The sequence below is a fragment of the Melanostigma gelatinosum genome (assembly GCF_949748355.1).
Source record: "Melanostigma gelatinosum genome assembly, chromosome: 10".
Classification (NCBI taxonomy): Eukaryota; Metazoa; Chordata; class Actinopteri; order Perciformes; family Zoarcidae; genus Melanostigma; species Melanostigma gelatinosum.
The window spans coordinates 27,342,301-27,357,582 of record NC_136643.1 but is presented as its reverse complement, the minus strand read 5'-3'; the positions used below and the strand labels follow the sequence as shown (position 1 = coordinate 27,357,582).

At 49.5% G+C, this 15,282-nt stretch overlaps 2 protein-coding genes across 2 annotated transcripts in view; both read left to right on the top strand.

Annotated features, from left to right (window-relative positions):
* The window catches only part of ttn.1 (titin, tandem duplicate 1), a 176,111-nt gene that overhangs the window by 43,347 nt on the left and 117,482 nt on the right, over positions 1-15,282 (top strand). Inside the window, 7 exon segments of the mRNA XM_079277074.1 lie at positions 8,541-8,831; positions 9,612-9,899; positions 11,759-11,860; positions 12,186-12,468; positions 12,552-12,735; positions 13,057-13,137; positions 13,549-13,816. Coding sequence (XP_079133200.1) covers positions 8,541-8,831; positions 9,612-9,899; positions 11,759-11,860; positions 12,186-12,468; positions 12,552-12,735; positions 13,057-13,137; positions 13,549-13,816 — 1,497 coding nt within the window.
* LOC306783047 (titin-like) lies at positions 158-7,888 on the top strand (the record flags this gene model as incomplete). The annotated part of the gene is made up of 19 exons (XM_079276580.1): positions 158-203; positions 430-717; positions 809-1,087; positions 1,175-1,456; positions 1,563-1,795; positions 2,020-2,194; positions 2,275-2,553; positions 2,638-2,925; positions 3,016-3,294; positions 3,496-3,777; positions 4,215-4,493; positions 4,583-4,864; positions 4,951-5,229; positions 5,335-5,622; positions 5,736-6,014; positions 6,111-6,392; positions 6,517-6,795; positions 7,100-7,188; positions 7,670-7,888. The coding sequence occupies 19 exons, from the start codon at positions 158-160 to the stop codon at positions 7,886-7,888; spliced, it is 4,707 nt and encodes a 1,568-aa protein (XP_079132706.1).

Genomic DNA, 15,282 nt, shown 5'->3' with positions numbered 1-15,282 from the left:
AAGTGGTTAAGTGGTAGCAGCTAACTCAGTTTTGGACCTGCTTTGTGATCCCAGAGCCAGCAAATATTTCAGAACATGCAAAGTCCATCAGTGTAACAGAGGGCGACCCGGCCCGGCTTGAATGCAGATTCTCAGGCACCAAACCGCTCAAGTCCAGATGGATGAAGGCGGGAAAGGAGCTGACGTCGGGCCGGAGATACAAAGTACAGAGCGCCGACAGAAGCTCTGTACTCCAGATTATTAAAGTAGAGCAAAGCGACAGCGGTGAATACACCTTTGAAGTCTCAAACAATGCTGGGTGCAGTTCTTGTGAGGCAGCCATTTCTGTCTTAGGTCAGTTCATCCCAAAGTTTCATGTCTTTTATAAGATCTTCTATTCTGTTCATACAACCAACTAAACGTGTTGTTTTTGCACTTTGTATATAACAGATCAGATTATCAAACCGTCTTTTTCGAGAAAGCTGAAACAGACGGAAGGTATCAAAGGATCGTTTGCTCATCTGGAGTGTCTGGTGTCCGGCTCCTTGCCGATAACTATACAATGGTACAAAGATGAGAAAGAGATCCAGACTGATGAGAAACACAAATGCACTTTCTTTGAGAATGTTGCTTTCCTGGAAATCTCTAATCTTGACAGTAAAGACAGCGGCAGCTATACCTGCATCGCTAAAAACAAAGCAGGAACCGTCCAGTGCTCTGGGAACGTGTTTGTCAAAGGTTTGTTTTTGGTATTTATCAGTAGGTGGATGTGTTTAATCTTAAAGGGTCTTTGTTATAGAAGCATTATTTCCTTTTGTTTCTCTTCCAGAACCACCATGCATTCTTGAAAAGCCTGATTCCATGAATGTCTTGCCTGGCTCCAAAGTCCAGTTGAACGTACTAGTCTCTGGCACGCCGCCACTGACCACCAAATGGTTTAAAAACAAGAAAGAGATTTTATCCAGTGCCGACTGCTCTGTGGTCAAAGACAACACCTCGAGCTCTCTGGAGCTCTTCTTTGCTAAAACCTCTGATTCTGGAGACTATGTCTGTGAAATCCAGAACGATGTGGGCTCCACTTCATGCCAGGCAACGCTCTTTGTCAAAGGTTAATATTGGTCTCTCGCTTCGGCCACTTTTCTTTATCTTTTAGTGATCACCATACGTAAGTAACTTCTGTACGTATTTGTTCCAGAACCTCCTTTCTTCATGGAGAAACCTGAAGGTGTTTCAGTAGTAAAGGTGGGAGACAGCAAGGTGTTTGAGTGCAAGGTTGCTGGTTCTCCAGAGATCTCTGTGCATTGGTTCAGAGATGGAGCTGAGATTCACCAAAGTGACAAACACATGATGTCATTCATGAACTCTGTGGCCAACTTAGAGGTTTGTCAAGTCGGTGAAAATGACAGCGGGAAATACTTCTGCGAAGTCCGCAACGAAGCAGGAACAGAGAGTTGTACTGTTGAGCTCGAAGTGAAAGGTTGGTTTTCCTCTTCATGTTAACATCCTGTCAGAGACATCATCATAAATGTCATCACTAAAACGGGTCAGAAGCTGCTGTAGTTTGACGTGCATTCTTATTTCAGAGCCTCCTTTGTTCACCGAAGAGCTGACGGCTCTCCAAGTGGTTGAAGGTTCCATCGCAGCATTCTCTTCCAAAGTGGCAGGAAGTGCTCCGTTCAAGGTCACATGGTTCAAAGATAAAAAGCCAATCAAATCCAGCAAAAAGCATCTTGTTGAAAGTGAACATGTGAGCTTGAAGATCCAGGACTGTAAAGTGGGAGATGTTGGTGCTTATGAGTGCGTGGTATCCAACGAGGTTGGAAGTTGTACTGGCTTTGCATCTTTGTCTCTGAAAGGTTGGTTTGACTTCACACTGACCTACACGAAGCACTGAACTCTCTCTGGTGTTTAAAACCACATCTTTTCTTCCTATTAGTTCCTCCAACGTTTGTTCAGAAGATAGAAAATGTCTCATCTGTTCTGGGAGATGTTGCGGTCTTTCGCTGCTCCGTAGAAGGGTCTCTGCCTCTTTCTGTACAGTGGCAAAAAGATGACAACTGGATCACCGAAGATCCAAACGTTGAGAGAACGTTTGAGAATAAAGAGGCAACTCTCAGGATCCCTTCCTGTGAGGCGACGCACAGGGGGAAATACACCTGCCAGGTGGTAAATGAGGCCGGACAGGACAAATGCACTGCCACCCTCGTAGTGCAAGGTACCCATCGTTCTTTATTATATTAAAGGTAGCTCGAATGCAATTACAGGTGCACTCACCTCTTCTTCTCGGTGTTGTAGAACCACCTAGGATCCAAGAGATGATGGAAGTAGTCAAAATTACCCGTGGAGACCCGGCTAGTCTTGAGTGCAGGCTAACTGGAACTCCTCAGATCAGGGTGAGATGGACTAAAGATGGCAAAGAGCTCCAGTCGAGCGGAAAACATCATCTCTGCTACGAGAACAACCTCAGCAGTCTGAACATAAAGTCCTCTCAGACCAAGGACAGCGGAGAGTACCTGTTTGAAGCCACAAACTCTGTGGGGACTTGCAGCTGTAAAGTCACGCTGGTTGTTTTAGGTTTGTAAAAATATGAACAGATCATTTGAGTTGTAGATTTGTGTATATTCTTTGACTCTAATTATCTTTTGTCACTTTAAACAGAGGAAGTAATCCCTCCCACGTTCAGTCGGAAGTTAACAAACATTCAAGCGATTCTGGGTTCAGTGGTGACCATGGAGTGCAAAGTGTCCGGTTCTCTTCCAATATCCGTTGAATGGAGCAAAGGGAAAGAAAAGATCACCAAGAGCTCCAAATATGAACTTGTGCACATTGAGAACTCCGCGTCTCTGGAGTTGAAACTGACTGAGGCTTGTGATACCGGAGAATACTCCTGTAAGGTCTCCAACGCAGCAGGCAGCTGTGTGTGCACTGGAGTTCTCACAGCTAAAGGTCAGCATTCAAGCTGCTCACTTTGTTCAGTTGTCACCTCAAAGGCTGTCGCTCATGTGTGGTAATCATTTATCTGTGTGGGTTTTTTAGTGCCACCGAGATTCGTATCAGAGCCCGAGTCTCAGGCTGTTGTTCAGAAGTCTGCTGTGCTCTTCACAAGTGTCTTTGAAGGAACGTCCCCATTTGTGGTGAAGTGGTTCAAGGATGACGTGGAACTCATCACGGGGCCGTCATGTACCATCCGACTGGAGGAATATTCTTCCTCTGTAGAGCTCCACTCAGTCGGGACTCGGCAATGTGGAATTTATTCGTGCCAAGTTTGCAACGAAGCCGGCGAAGTGAAAAGTGCAGCAGAGTTGTTGGTGAAAGGTTGGACTCTTCTTCTTCTTTGTCCTCTACTATCATGGGCACTCAGCTAACTCCATCTTTTTACTCCATTCTCACAGCTCTTCTGTCGGCATTTTCATTTTCTTAACGTTTTCATTTCTCACCAGGAATGTCTATGTTGTCTTCAGAGTCACCATCCTTACTTTGTTCTGATAGTAACTTGATCTTGTTTTGACTTTGCAGAACCACCTCAGTTTATCCAGAGACTTCCTCCCACTACCTTTGTGAAGGTCTGTGAGGGACACCGCTTTGAATGCAAAGCCACCGCCGCACACTCCCTCAATATGTGCTGGTACAAAAACGACCAAAAGATAAGCGATGGAGACAACTACAAAACAATGTTTGTTGACTCGACTGCGTACCTCCAGCTGAACTCCTCGAGGTTTGAGGATAATGGCGTCTACACCTGTGAGGCTCATAACGATGGTGGCAGTGCGATCTGCAGCACCGTTCTCACAGTTCAAGGTATCGAGGAGACGTCTGCAACGTGTCGTTGGTCTTTTGTGGACTTTTCCACCTCTGAACTTGTGTAGCATGACAAAGTCTAAATTAAAATGCAGATTTAGATTTTCCGTCTTGAGTTTGAGTGTTTTTGGAACCCTGTCTTAAAACTTCAGCATGGAATCCAACAGCTCCTTCTGTCTCAGTGGAAGACCAGATTCTCCTCCTGTGTGTCGGACAGCATGAGACCGAGTGTTCCGTCCTTTTCTAGACAGATTTCTCCCTATTTTTGGAATGACCTTCAGTTTACCCTTTAGTACCCCTTTGACTTTATTCGTTTCTCAGATTTTCTCCCACAAATGATCTTTCTGTCGACGTCTGGATGGATTATTCTAGCATGGACTGAACTTCAGCATGAAACTGCTTTCAGTTTGTTAACATACCTTTGATCTATCTTCCAGAGTCCCCGTCCTTTATTAAAACTCCAAGTCCAGTCGAGGGCATTAAAGGGAAAGATGCCAGCCTACACTGTGAGGTGTCCGGCACTCTGCCTTTCCAGATTAACTGGTACAAAGACAACCGGCCACTGAAGGAGAGCAGGAAGTATAAGATGGTCAGTGATGGTAGCTCTGTCACACTTCACATTCTGAAGCTGGAGCAAGACGACGCAGGTCTTTACGAGTGCAGAGTGTCAAACAACGTGGGAAGTGGAACCTGTCGCTCTACTGTTGGCCTAAAAGGTTTGTTTCACAATCGGTGTCCGTCTCCTCAAAGCTTAGTCTTCTTGTGAAGACCTCTCCTCACCTCTGATCTTTCCATCACTGTACAGAACAACCAGCGTTTATCAAGAAACTGTCCGACGCGTCGGTGACCTTCGGTCAACAGCTGACGCTGACGGCTACGGTGAAAGGCTCCGAGCCTCTGACTGTGTCCTGGGTTCAGGACAAGGATCACATCCTCAGAGATGGTGACAACAGGAAGATCACCTTTGAGAATAACGTGGTCACCCTCGTGGTGCCCGGAGCCGACTCCACCACAGCTGGTAGATACACCTGCCAGCTGAGGAACGACTCTGGAGTCGTGGAGTCTGTCTCCCAAGTCTCCGTTCTAGGTTGGTAGAGCTCCACACTTTATAACGTTAGCGACAGTGTGAGGATTCGTTCAGCTTAATATCTTCTAATTTCCCCTAACTTCTAGAACCGGCTGCTATTGTGGATAGCCCCGAGTCCTTGAACGTGAAGTCAGGAGAAAACACAGCTCTTGAGATCACGGTGTCTGGTTCACCAGAACTGAAGACCAAGTGGTTCAAGGATAACAAAGCGCTGTCTGCTGGTGCCAAGTACCAGATGTCCTTCACAAAGAAGGTTGCCTCCCTGAAGATCCGCTCTGCTGATAAAGCAGACGCTGGAGAATACAAGCTCGAGGTTACAAACCATGTCGGCACAGCCTCTTGCAGAACTACGCTCTCTGTCTCAGGTACATGACCTACACAAACCCTCTCATCCTCTTGTCACATTGTGTTCCTTTTCACTGGCGGTTAGCGATGAAATGCTTCATGACTTGTTTGTGTTTTGACAATAGATAAGCTGATTCCTCCGAGTTTCATAAGGAAGCTGAGAGACACCCACCTGGTTGTTGGTAAGCCTGGTGAGATGGAGTGTAAGGTCACTGGCTCTGCTCCTTTAACAACCTCCTGGTTCCACAACGGCCAGGAGATCCAGAGTGGACCAAACTGTGACATTAGCTGCACTGATAATAACTGCAAACTGAGAGTTCCAACAATCAGGATGTCAGATTCTGGCAAATACACATGTAAAGCTGCAAACGCTGCAGGAGCCAGTGAGACGAGCGCTCCAATGAACGTGACAGGTCAGTAGACGTGAATAAAGTCCAGATTATTTCAACCAGCTGTCCCCAGCTCGGGATCCGACTCTTTACAGAAAGCTAATCTTTCAACACACACTTTTTTTATTTGAACCCAGAACCTCCATCTTTCGTGGAAACACCTGAAGCAAAGGAAACTGTGCTCGGCAAAAGCGTGTCTTTCTCGGCGAAAGTGCAGGGCAGTGCCCCCCTGAAGGTGAAATGGTTCAGGGGAGCCAAGGAAATGCAGCACGGAAGAGGCTGCGAGATCGCCCTGAGAGACGACGCCGCCACTTTGGTGCTTCACAAAGTGGAAAAGTCCCACGCAGGAGAGTACACCTGCCAGATTATTAACGGCGCGGGGAAGGAGAGCTGCCCCGTCAACCTATCTGTCAAAGGTTTGTTCGCATGATAGATATCTCTTTTCAACCATCTGTGCACTCTTAAAGGTGATTTCTTTTCTTTGTAACTGATCATGGAATTACGTCTCTCAGAACCAGTCCACTTTTTGAAGAAGCTGAGGGACGTTTCCTCTGAGAAGGGGAAGTCTCTCAGGCTTGAAGTCACGTTCGCTGGAACCCCCCAGGTCAATGTAACCTGGAAGAAGGACGGTAACCTCATCTGGGCCTCATACCAGTACAACGTGATCACCACAGACGCCTCCGGCATCCTGGAGGTTCTTAACTCTGACAGGATGGAGGAAGCCGGGAGATACTCTTGTGAAGTGAACAACGGAGTCGGAAGTGACAGATGCGAAGCACAAGTCTCAATTCTAGGTAAAATCATCAACGTGTATGTTTTTGTAGTTTCATTTGTAATCATTTAGTAATTTCATTTAGTCATTCATTCCTTCATCAGAACATCTGCAGTTAAACTAAATCATCTCATCTCTCACTTCAGAGCGACCGTACTTTGTTGAGAAGATGGAGCCGGTGGAGGTCAGTGTGGGCGACGCGGTTACTCTGACATGCCGTATTTCAGGGACTCCCGACATCTCCGTAGCTTGGTTTAAATCTGACGGAAAGCTGCGCAAGTCCAACACTTGCTCAATGGACTTCAGTAACGGTGTCGCCACTTTGAAACTGACCAAGACAACTCAGTTCGATTACGGCGAATACGTCTGCAAGGCAGAGAACCGGGGCGGTTCAGCCTCTGCCAGCTGTGACGTGGTGCTGAAAGGTGATGATACTTGTCTTTTTACATGTTGATCAACCCTGCTGTTGTTGTGCATCACGTGTCAAAGACACATTTTGATTTGTTCAATGACAGTCACACGGGTTAAAGGATACCATGTTAAAGATTATACAAAAGCTCTCCTCAAGATGTCCTCAGGTGAAACACAAGTCTTTCTCTCAACGGTTCTCTCACTGCGTGTGATACAGGCTGCATTTCAGCATTAATATCACAGCTACTTTTGACATGAAGGCACATGCATGGCAGCATAACAATGACGGATTTGTAACATCAGCATTGCTTCTCTCAGAACCGCTGTGCTTCACTAAGAAGCTGGAGGACACTTGGTTCACGGTGGGTCAGCCACTGAAACTCGTCTGCTCGTACGCCGGGAGCCAGAAGGTACGTCACATGGAAAAAGGATGGCAAGCTGATCTGGGCCTCTTACCAGTACAATGTCAGAACCACAGATTCTCTCTGTGTTCTGGACGTCCTCAACAGCGACCGGCCCGAAGCAGCTGGAACTTACACTTGTGAAATTTGCAACTGTGCTGGATCGGCCGTCTGCCACGCTCGTGTCAGCTTCGGTAAAGTCACAGAGCCTTAACACTCCATCTGCTTTCAGCTCATCACTAACGGGCTCATCAACAGAGGCCTTCTGCTGTTGTGTAGATGGTCACGGTAGGTTTTTAATGGTCATCAGAGAACATGATCTCTGTTGGTGTAGACTGCTTCCTGCCTGCTAGCATAACGTAATGTAGGCTTCATGCAACTAACCCCACCATTGCTCCTCTCGGAACCGCCTCGCTTCGTGGAAAAGCTGCAGGACACTTATCTCCGTGAACCTTTGAGCCTCAAGTGCAAGTTCTCTGGAAGCCAGAGAATCAGCGTGACCTGGAAGAAGGACGGCAAGCTGATCTGGGCTTCCTATCAGTACAACGTCAAGACCAGCAACGACACCTGCATCTTGGAAGTCCTCAACAGTGACCGAGAAGAGGCCGTCGGAAAATACTCGTGTGAAATCTGTAACGCTGCAGGAACAGATATCTGCCACGCTGATGTAAAACTAGGTCAACTGGCTGAGCGGCTCACCTCCTGATGAGGATTTTCATTTGCACGTCCATTTGCACATCATGTAACCAGCTTGTTTAAATGTTAGGGTTAGGGTTAGCCTAACCCTAACCCTAGGGCTGCTGATACTATCTAACACCACCACTGCTAATTGATGTCTTAGAACCGGTTGGCTTTGTGAGAAAACTGAGAAACACCTCCTATAAAAAAACTCTGACTCTGGAGTGCACGTTCACCGGCAGCCAGAGGATTCACGTCAGCTGGATGAAGGACGGCAAACTCATCTGAGCGTCGTACAAATACAACCTTAAAACCACCAACTTCTCCAGCACTCTGGAAGTCCTCAACAGCGACCGTCGGGAGGCCATCGGGAAATACTCCTGCGAGATTTCTAATTTGTTTGGAGAGAAGAAGACGATAATGTGTTCGAGGTCCTTCAGAGCATGTCTCCATGTCCAGATTAGATGAATATTTGCTTGCTCATAAAAGGGATTCACAGACAGAAGAGTTTGTTAAAAGGGAAGATGTTCTGAATTAGCTTGTCTTGCAGGTTGTTAAATGTCGTCTTGTGTTTTCCCGCTGCAGTGACGAAGGCCCGGTGGCCTGGTGAATTTCAATTTCGACCCATTTCCCAAAGTCCCAACGTGGTGTGACTTTCTTCTCTTTTCTCCCGCTAACAGAGCACAAACTGCCTCCAAACTTTACCAAGAAGCCGTCCGAGTCCATGATGGACTCTGTGGGTAAGACTGTGAAAATGGAGGGTCGGGTGTCCGGCTCCCAGCCGCTGGAGGTCACCTGGTACAAAGACGACCAAGAAATCTTCAGCACCAACAAGTTCGACGTGAGCTTCAAGAACAACTTGGCGGTGCTGAGCGTCAGAGCCTCCAGCAGCTCTGACGGAGGTGTTTACACCTGCAAGGCAACCAACGAAACTGGAGAAGCTTCCTGTCAGGTTTCTCTCTCCATCGCAGGTATGAGTGCTTTGTCTTCTCTGTTTGATTTAAAGTGAAATGATCTTCACTCCCGTCTGTGTCTCTTCTAAACTAAAGAACTAAACTGTGGAACTGGACCACAGAGTTCTTAATCACCTCCGCCACCCAACTGTCAATCATGCAGGGATTCAAACAACAAATGTTTGGCCAATGTTGCTTTCTTTCACGTCCGTTAGGTGACTGGTGATCTGAAGAGTTTTATTTCTGTTCCTGTGAGCTCAGCTCAGAGGTAGAAACAGGAAACACAGTCGTATTCATGCTTTGATAAATCTTAGCTAAATAGAGACAAAACACATTGAGAATTGAACTGATTGCACAGACGGAGACATCTACATGAGACCAGCTCGGTCTCACAGACCTCCACCTGGAACTGGATATCACGTCAGTTAGCATCCGAACCCACGTTACTTTGCAACAGTAGAGTAGAGAGACGGAGAGGTGGACAAGTCATCCATCGCAGGACTTTAATCAGGAGACCAGTGTCCGTGTCCTGAAGGGTTGCTGAGTTATTGTGCTTGTTATTGTACCTTCATGACATCTTTATACTTAGTTTACATATTTATTTTAAGTAGATTCATGACGTTAGTTCTAAATCTGACGAAGTGGTTTTGTTGCCAACACGTTAAGTGAATCAGGTCCTGCTCAGTGAAGAGGTGTTTGTATCTCTGATTATAAACGCTGGAGTCTTTAATGCAGAGAAGGCGTTAACTGTTGGAAAAGCGAGTATCTGTAGCTGCTTCTTTCCCGTCCCCCCTTCAGAAATCGCCCAGGCTCCAAAGTTCGACGTCACTCTGGAGCCGGTGACGGCGAGCGAGGGCGAGACGATGAGCCTGAAATGCGTCGTCAGCGGCTCTCCTCCTCTGACCGTCCAGTGGATGAAGGACAGGAGGGAGTTGAAGTCCGGCGGGAACGCCACTATCACATTTGTCGGCGGGTCGGCATGCCTGGAGCTCAGCCCGGTGTCCAAGAGCGACGGAGGGGATTACCTCTGCAAGGCCAGCAACGCCGCCGGCAGCAACTTCTGCAAGTCCAGGGTCACGGTGAAAGGTGACGTTTATTGCAGTCTTTGTAGAAGATGGAGTACGTTTCACTTATTTAAATCAGATTTTCACCTGTGAAGTCAGTCATGTATGTTTTCTTTCTTTCTCTTCGTGTTATTTCTTACTGTTATGATGTCATCGATTTTGTTCTTATTATAAATGCTTTTATTGTTTCTGTTTTTACCATGTAAAGTGTCTTTGAGTGCCATTTACAACGCTATATAAATAAAATGTATTATTGACTGTACGCACTCAACCAGATCCACCAGGGGTCCCAGATCCGGCTCCTTCTGACACGATGGGGCCGGTGAACGTTCTGTTTTGATGGTTTGTGATTATTTTGGGCCATTTTTTGTAGGATTGAGACAGCTTTACCCAACGAGAAGCTTTAGGTTTTATTCCAATGAAATCTGCTGCTCCAGTTGGTTTTGAGATCGACTGAGTTCAACTGATGACAAAACAACTTATTTTTTACTTTATTACATCTATTGTTCGGTCGGCTTTATGATGTAAGACCCTTTAAGGTTAAAAGTCTTCATCTGAACCAACAGGTCAAGTTGAGTTTGGTAACTGAGTTTGGTTGTCATTGTTGGATTAGTGGTTTTGGGTTTTTTGTTTCAAGTCAGACGCTGGACTCACCTCTGTGATTTCTTTCAGGTAAAGAAGCCAAAGTCTCCCCCAGTGAGGCCGCCGCCCCGACTGTCCCCGCCCCGGCTGTCCCCGCTCCGACTGTCGCCGCCCCGGCTGTCCCCGCCCCGGCTGCCGCCCCGACTGTCGCCGCCCCGGCTGCCGCCGCCGCCCCGGCTGTCCCCGCCCCGACTGTTGCCGCCGCCGCCACGGCTGCCGCCGCCGCCCCGGTTGCCGCCTCCCTGACTGTCGCTGCCGCCGCCCCGGCTGTCGCCGCCGCCACCCCGGCTGTCCCCGCCCCGGCTACCGCCGCCGCCCCGGCTGCCGCCGCCCCGACTGTCGCTGCCGCCGCCCCGGCTGCCCCCGCCCCGGCTGCCCCCGCCCCGGCTGTCGCCGCCGCCACCCCGGCTGCCGCCCCGACTGTCGCTGCCGCCGCCCCGGCTGTCCCTGCCCCGGCTGTCCCCGCCCCGGCTGCCGCCGCCCCGGCTGTCCCTGCCCCGGCTGTCCCCGCCCCGGCTGCCGCCACCCCGACTGTCGCCGCCGCCGCCCCGGCTGTCTCTGCCCCGGCTGTCCCCGCCCCGGCTGCCGCCGCCCCGACTGTCGCCGCCGCCGCCCCGGCTGTCCCTGCCCCGGCTGTCCCCGCCCCGGCTGCCGCAGCCCCGACTGTCGCCGCCGCCGACCCCCCGGCTGACACCACCCCGACTGTCGCCGCCGCCGCCCCGGCTGTCCCTGCCCCGGCTGTCCCCGCCCAGGCTGCCGCCACCCCGACTGTCGCCGTCGCCGCCCCGGCTGTCCCTGCCCCGGCTGTCCACGCCCCGGCTGCCGCCGCCCCGGCTGTCGCCACCGCCGCCCCGGCTGTCCCCACCCCGGCTGCCGCCGCCGCCCCGGCTGTCCACGCCCCGGCTGCCGCCGCCCCGACTGTCGCCGCCGCCGCCCCGGCTGTCCCCACCCCGGCTGCCGCCGCCGCCCCGGCTGTCCCCACCCCGGCTGCCGCCGCCGCCCCGGCTGTCCACGCCCCGGCTGCCGCCCCGACTGTCGCCGCCGCCGCCCCGGCTGTCCCCACCCCGGCTGCCGCCGCCGCCCCGGCTGTCCCCGCACCGACTGTCGCCGCCCCGGCTGTCCCCACCCCGGCTGCCGCCGCCGCCGCCCCGGCTGTCCCCGCACCGACTGTCGCCGCCCCGGCTGTCCCCACCCCGGCTGCCCCTGCCCCGGCTGCCGCCGCCTCCCCGGCTGCCGCCGCCACCCCGACTGCCGACGCCGCCCCGACTGCTGCTGCTCCGGTCAAAAGACTCGACAAACTGTTCTTCATCGATGAACCTCAAAAGATTTCTGTCACAGAGAGTAAGTGGACTGTTAGAGGACGTGTGTCCTGACTGATCTGTCGAGGAATGGTCTCAACGAGGGATTCGCCTCTTAAAAACACTTTCAGGAAAACGACTTTGGTGTCTAGTTTATTGTTTTTGTGTTTAATTTTCAGACATTGCAGTTCATGTTAGAACAAGTTGAATGATGGGCAGACATTGTGTACGAGTTGTAAATGTGTAAATGTCCAAATCCGTGACAGACACAACTCCGGAGGACTCTGAACTGATCTGAACCGTAGGACAGATGACGCTTCTGTCAGATCCCACGTGAAGTTTCTTGTCTTCTTATTCTTTCTTTGCAGAGGGCACCGCAACCTTCATCGCCAAGATCGGAGGCGACCCGATCCCCAGTGTGAAGTGGATGAAGGGGAAGTGGAGGCAGATCACGCCCGGTGGTCGCATCTCCATCGTGCACAAGGGCCAAGACGCCAAGATGGAGATCAGAGAGGTCACCAAGTCAGACTCCGGCCTCTACAGGTGCGTCGCCACCAGCACACATGGAGAGATCGAGTGCGGCGCAGAGATGGAGGTCACCAAGAAGGAAGCGGCGGCGGGAGTCGGAGACATGAGGACGAGGCTGAAGAGGTGAGACGGATTTCTTTATTTGACTCTTGGACGTTGCGGACAGATCGATTGAAATACCTGCTCTGATTGTGTGCTTTTGTCAGGACTCCCTCCAAGCAGAAGAGTCCAAAGAAAGAAGGAGACCTCAATATCGTGGAGTTGCTCAGAGGTCAGGACCCCAAAGATTACGAGAGGATCCTTAATGAGCATGGCATCCACGACTTCCGCACCATCCTGCAGGCCGTCGAGTTCCTCAAGAGGGAGGAGGAGACAGAGACCACAAAAGTGGTGAGAGAGTATTAATGAGTTCTGATCAGACGTTATTGAGTCCATCTAGACTTAAAAAAAACTTACACAGAGCTAACTGTTTCCTCCTGTTTCCAGTCTTTATGCTAAGCTAACCAGCTGGCTGTATGAGTGTGGTATCCATCTATTCATGTGACTCTCAGAGAGAAAGAGAACAGGGTTCACTGTTCCTCCATCACAGGAGATTAACCACAATGACTGGGGCTACCGTTGTAAGCTAACGTTGTAAGCTAACGTCGTAACGTGGTAAGCTAACATCGTAAGCTAACATCGTAAGCTAATGTGGGTTTTTTCCCGCTGCAGGAGGTGGAGCACGGCGGCCGGGTTGAAGAGGAGGACATGGCCAAACTCATCCAGCAGCTGGAGGGACGCGCCGCCACAGAGGTAACCGACTACAACCAGTCAAACACTGAACCAGGAGTTAACATTCAGTCCATGAACCGGATCCTGGATCCTCACAAACATAAAGAATCATTTCAAGTCCTGACGGCCCACCACTGGTATTCACACCATTTGAAGCCCTAAAGTCTCTCACACTCAACCACTTACCAGGTGACCTCAGTAATTCCCTGAGGGTTCAGGGTTTAAGGTCTTAGGGGGAATATTGGGACTAGACCTTGCTCTAAACCCAACAGGAAGTCGGCCATTTTGAATTTTGTGTGAATTTCTGGTGTTCTTGGTAAAATCCAAGCACGGCCCTTTAACAGACTCCTCCTCTGGAGAAACTGTTTCAGGGTTACATATGACAAACACTTTAGTCTCCACCAGAGTTTAAACCAGGTTCTGAATCCTCAGCCCGTCTCTGTGATCGAGGACATCAGTGACCAGACTACGACCGAGAACCAGGGCGCCACCTTCGAGTGCCAGATCCGGATCAACTACCCGGAGATCACCCTCACCTGGTACAAAGGCACCCAGAAACTGGACGCTGGCGACAAGTACGACATCAGCAGCGTCGGCGAGCACCACACTCTGCTCATCAAGAACTGCCAGGTCAAAGACCAGGGCAACTACCGCGTGGTGTGTGGCGCTCACATATCCAACGCCAAGCTCACCGTCACAGGTCAGTCCGAGCGCCGCCGTTTCCTGTCCGGTCCGACGGACGCTGTCTGTCCGTCTGTAACGTGTCCTCATGTCCGACTCCTTTATGTCTTCATGTCTTTATCAGGAGCTGCTTCCAAGACCGGTGAGTCCTCCAGACTAACACCAAGAACTGACCTCTTAGAACCTGCTGGTTCTCTTTGTGTTCTGTGTTTCTTTTATATTCGCCGGCTCTCGATACTTTTATATCGTATTAATATTAATACTTTACATATATCACATCCAATCAATGTAACATGAGTCTCATGTTGTGAAGTCAGACGGTGACTCTGATCGTCTGCTTTTAGCCGAACAAATTCAGTTCACGAAACGCATCCAAAGCATCGAGGTCAGCGAACGCCACGGCGCCACCTTCGAGTGCGAGGTGTCCTTCGACGACGCCACCGTCGCGTGGTACAAAGACTCATGGGAGTTCAGAGAGAGCCCCAAATATAACTTCAAGACCGACGGCCGACGTCACTTTATGACCATCCGTAATGTGACGGCCGAGGACGAAGGTCAGACGCTGGACTTTGTATTTATATGGTGTTTATTATTTACAAACGTACAGAGATGTACAGAAAAGCAATAGAAAGTCTGACTAAAGACACGTTTTACTAATTATTTAAAGAAATCTGATATCTTTAACATTGTAAACTTTTTTTTTTGGGACATATTTTACTCATCTGTACTAACTATTTATTTTACATATCTTTTCTGACATTTTACTAACTTTTTCTCTCAAATATTTTTTACGTATTTTTCGCATGTTTATGTTATTTGTATTTCACATATTTTTCAAATATTGAACTCAATTTTCACATATTTTTCACATATTTGACTCATATTTGACGTTACACTCAGGCTCTAATCTGAACATCATTAATATGATGAGCATCATCAATATGATGAGCATTATGAATATGAGCATGATGAATGTCTCGTCAGGCGTTTACTCGGTGGTCGCCCGTCTGGAGCCGATGGGAGAAGCTCGGAGCTCCGCTGAGCTTCACCTGTCAGACAAAGGTCCATACTTTGATTCCTTTAGAGCACGTTAGTGAAGCTTGTCTTCGCTCGGAGCTAATCTCATGTCCACTTGTTCCTTCACAGACTTTGAGTTAGGGAAGGTTCCTCAGGGTGAGTACTTTAATAAACTAAGTGTTACATTCAAACTCAACACGTTTGAATCACTAACTTACCGGTAATATTAGTCCTATTAAATCAATATGAGCTGATTGAAGTTGTGTTTATGAACCTTCAGACGTCACAGACTCGTCGCTTCTTGTTCCAGAAGCAGCTTCTCTGTTCGTTCGAGGTGAGTCTAGTAGTACTAAACGTAAAGGTACAAACAGTTTAAAGACATCAGGACTAACTTTAAACTTCATTAACTCGTCATTTGAGTGAATCACCGTCCTAAAACCTTCATCCTCCTCGTCCTGATCCTCAATA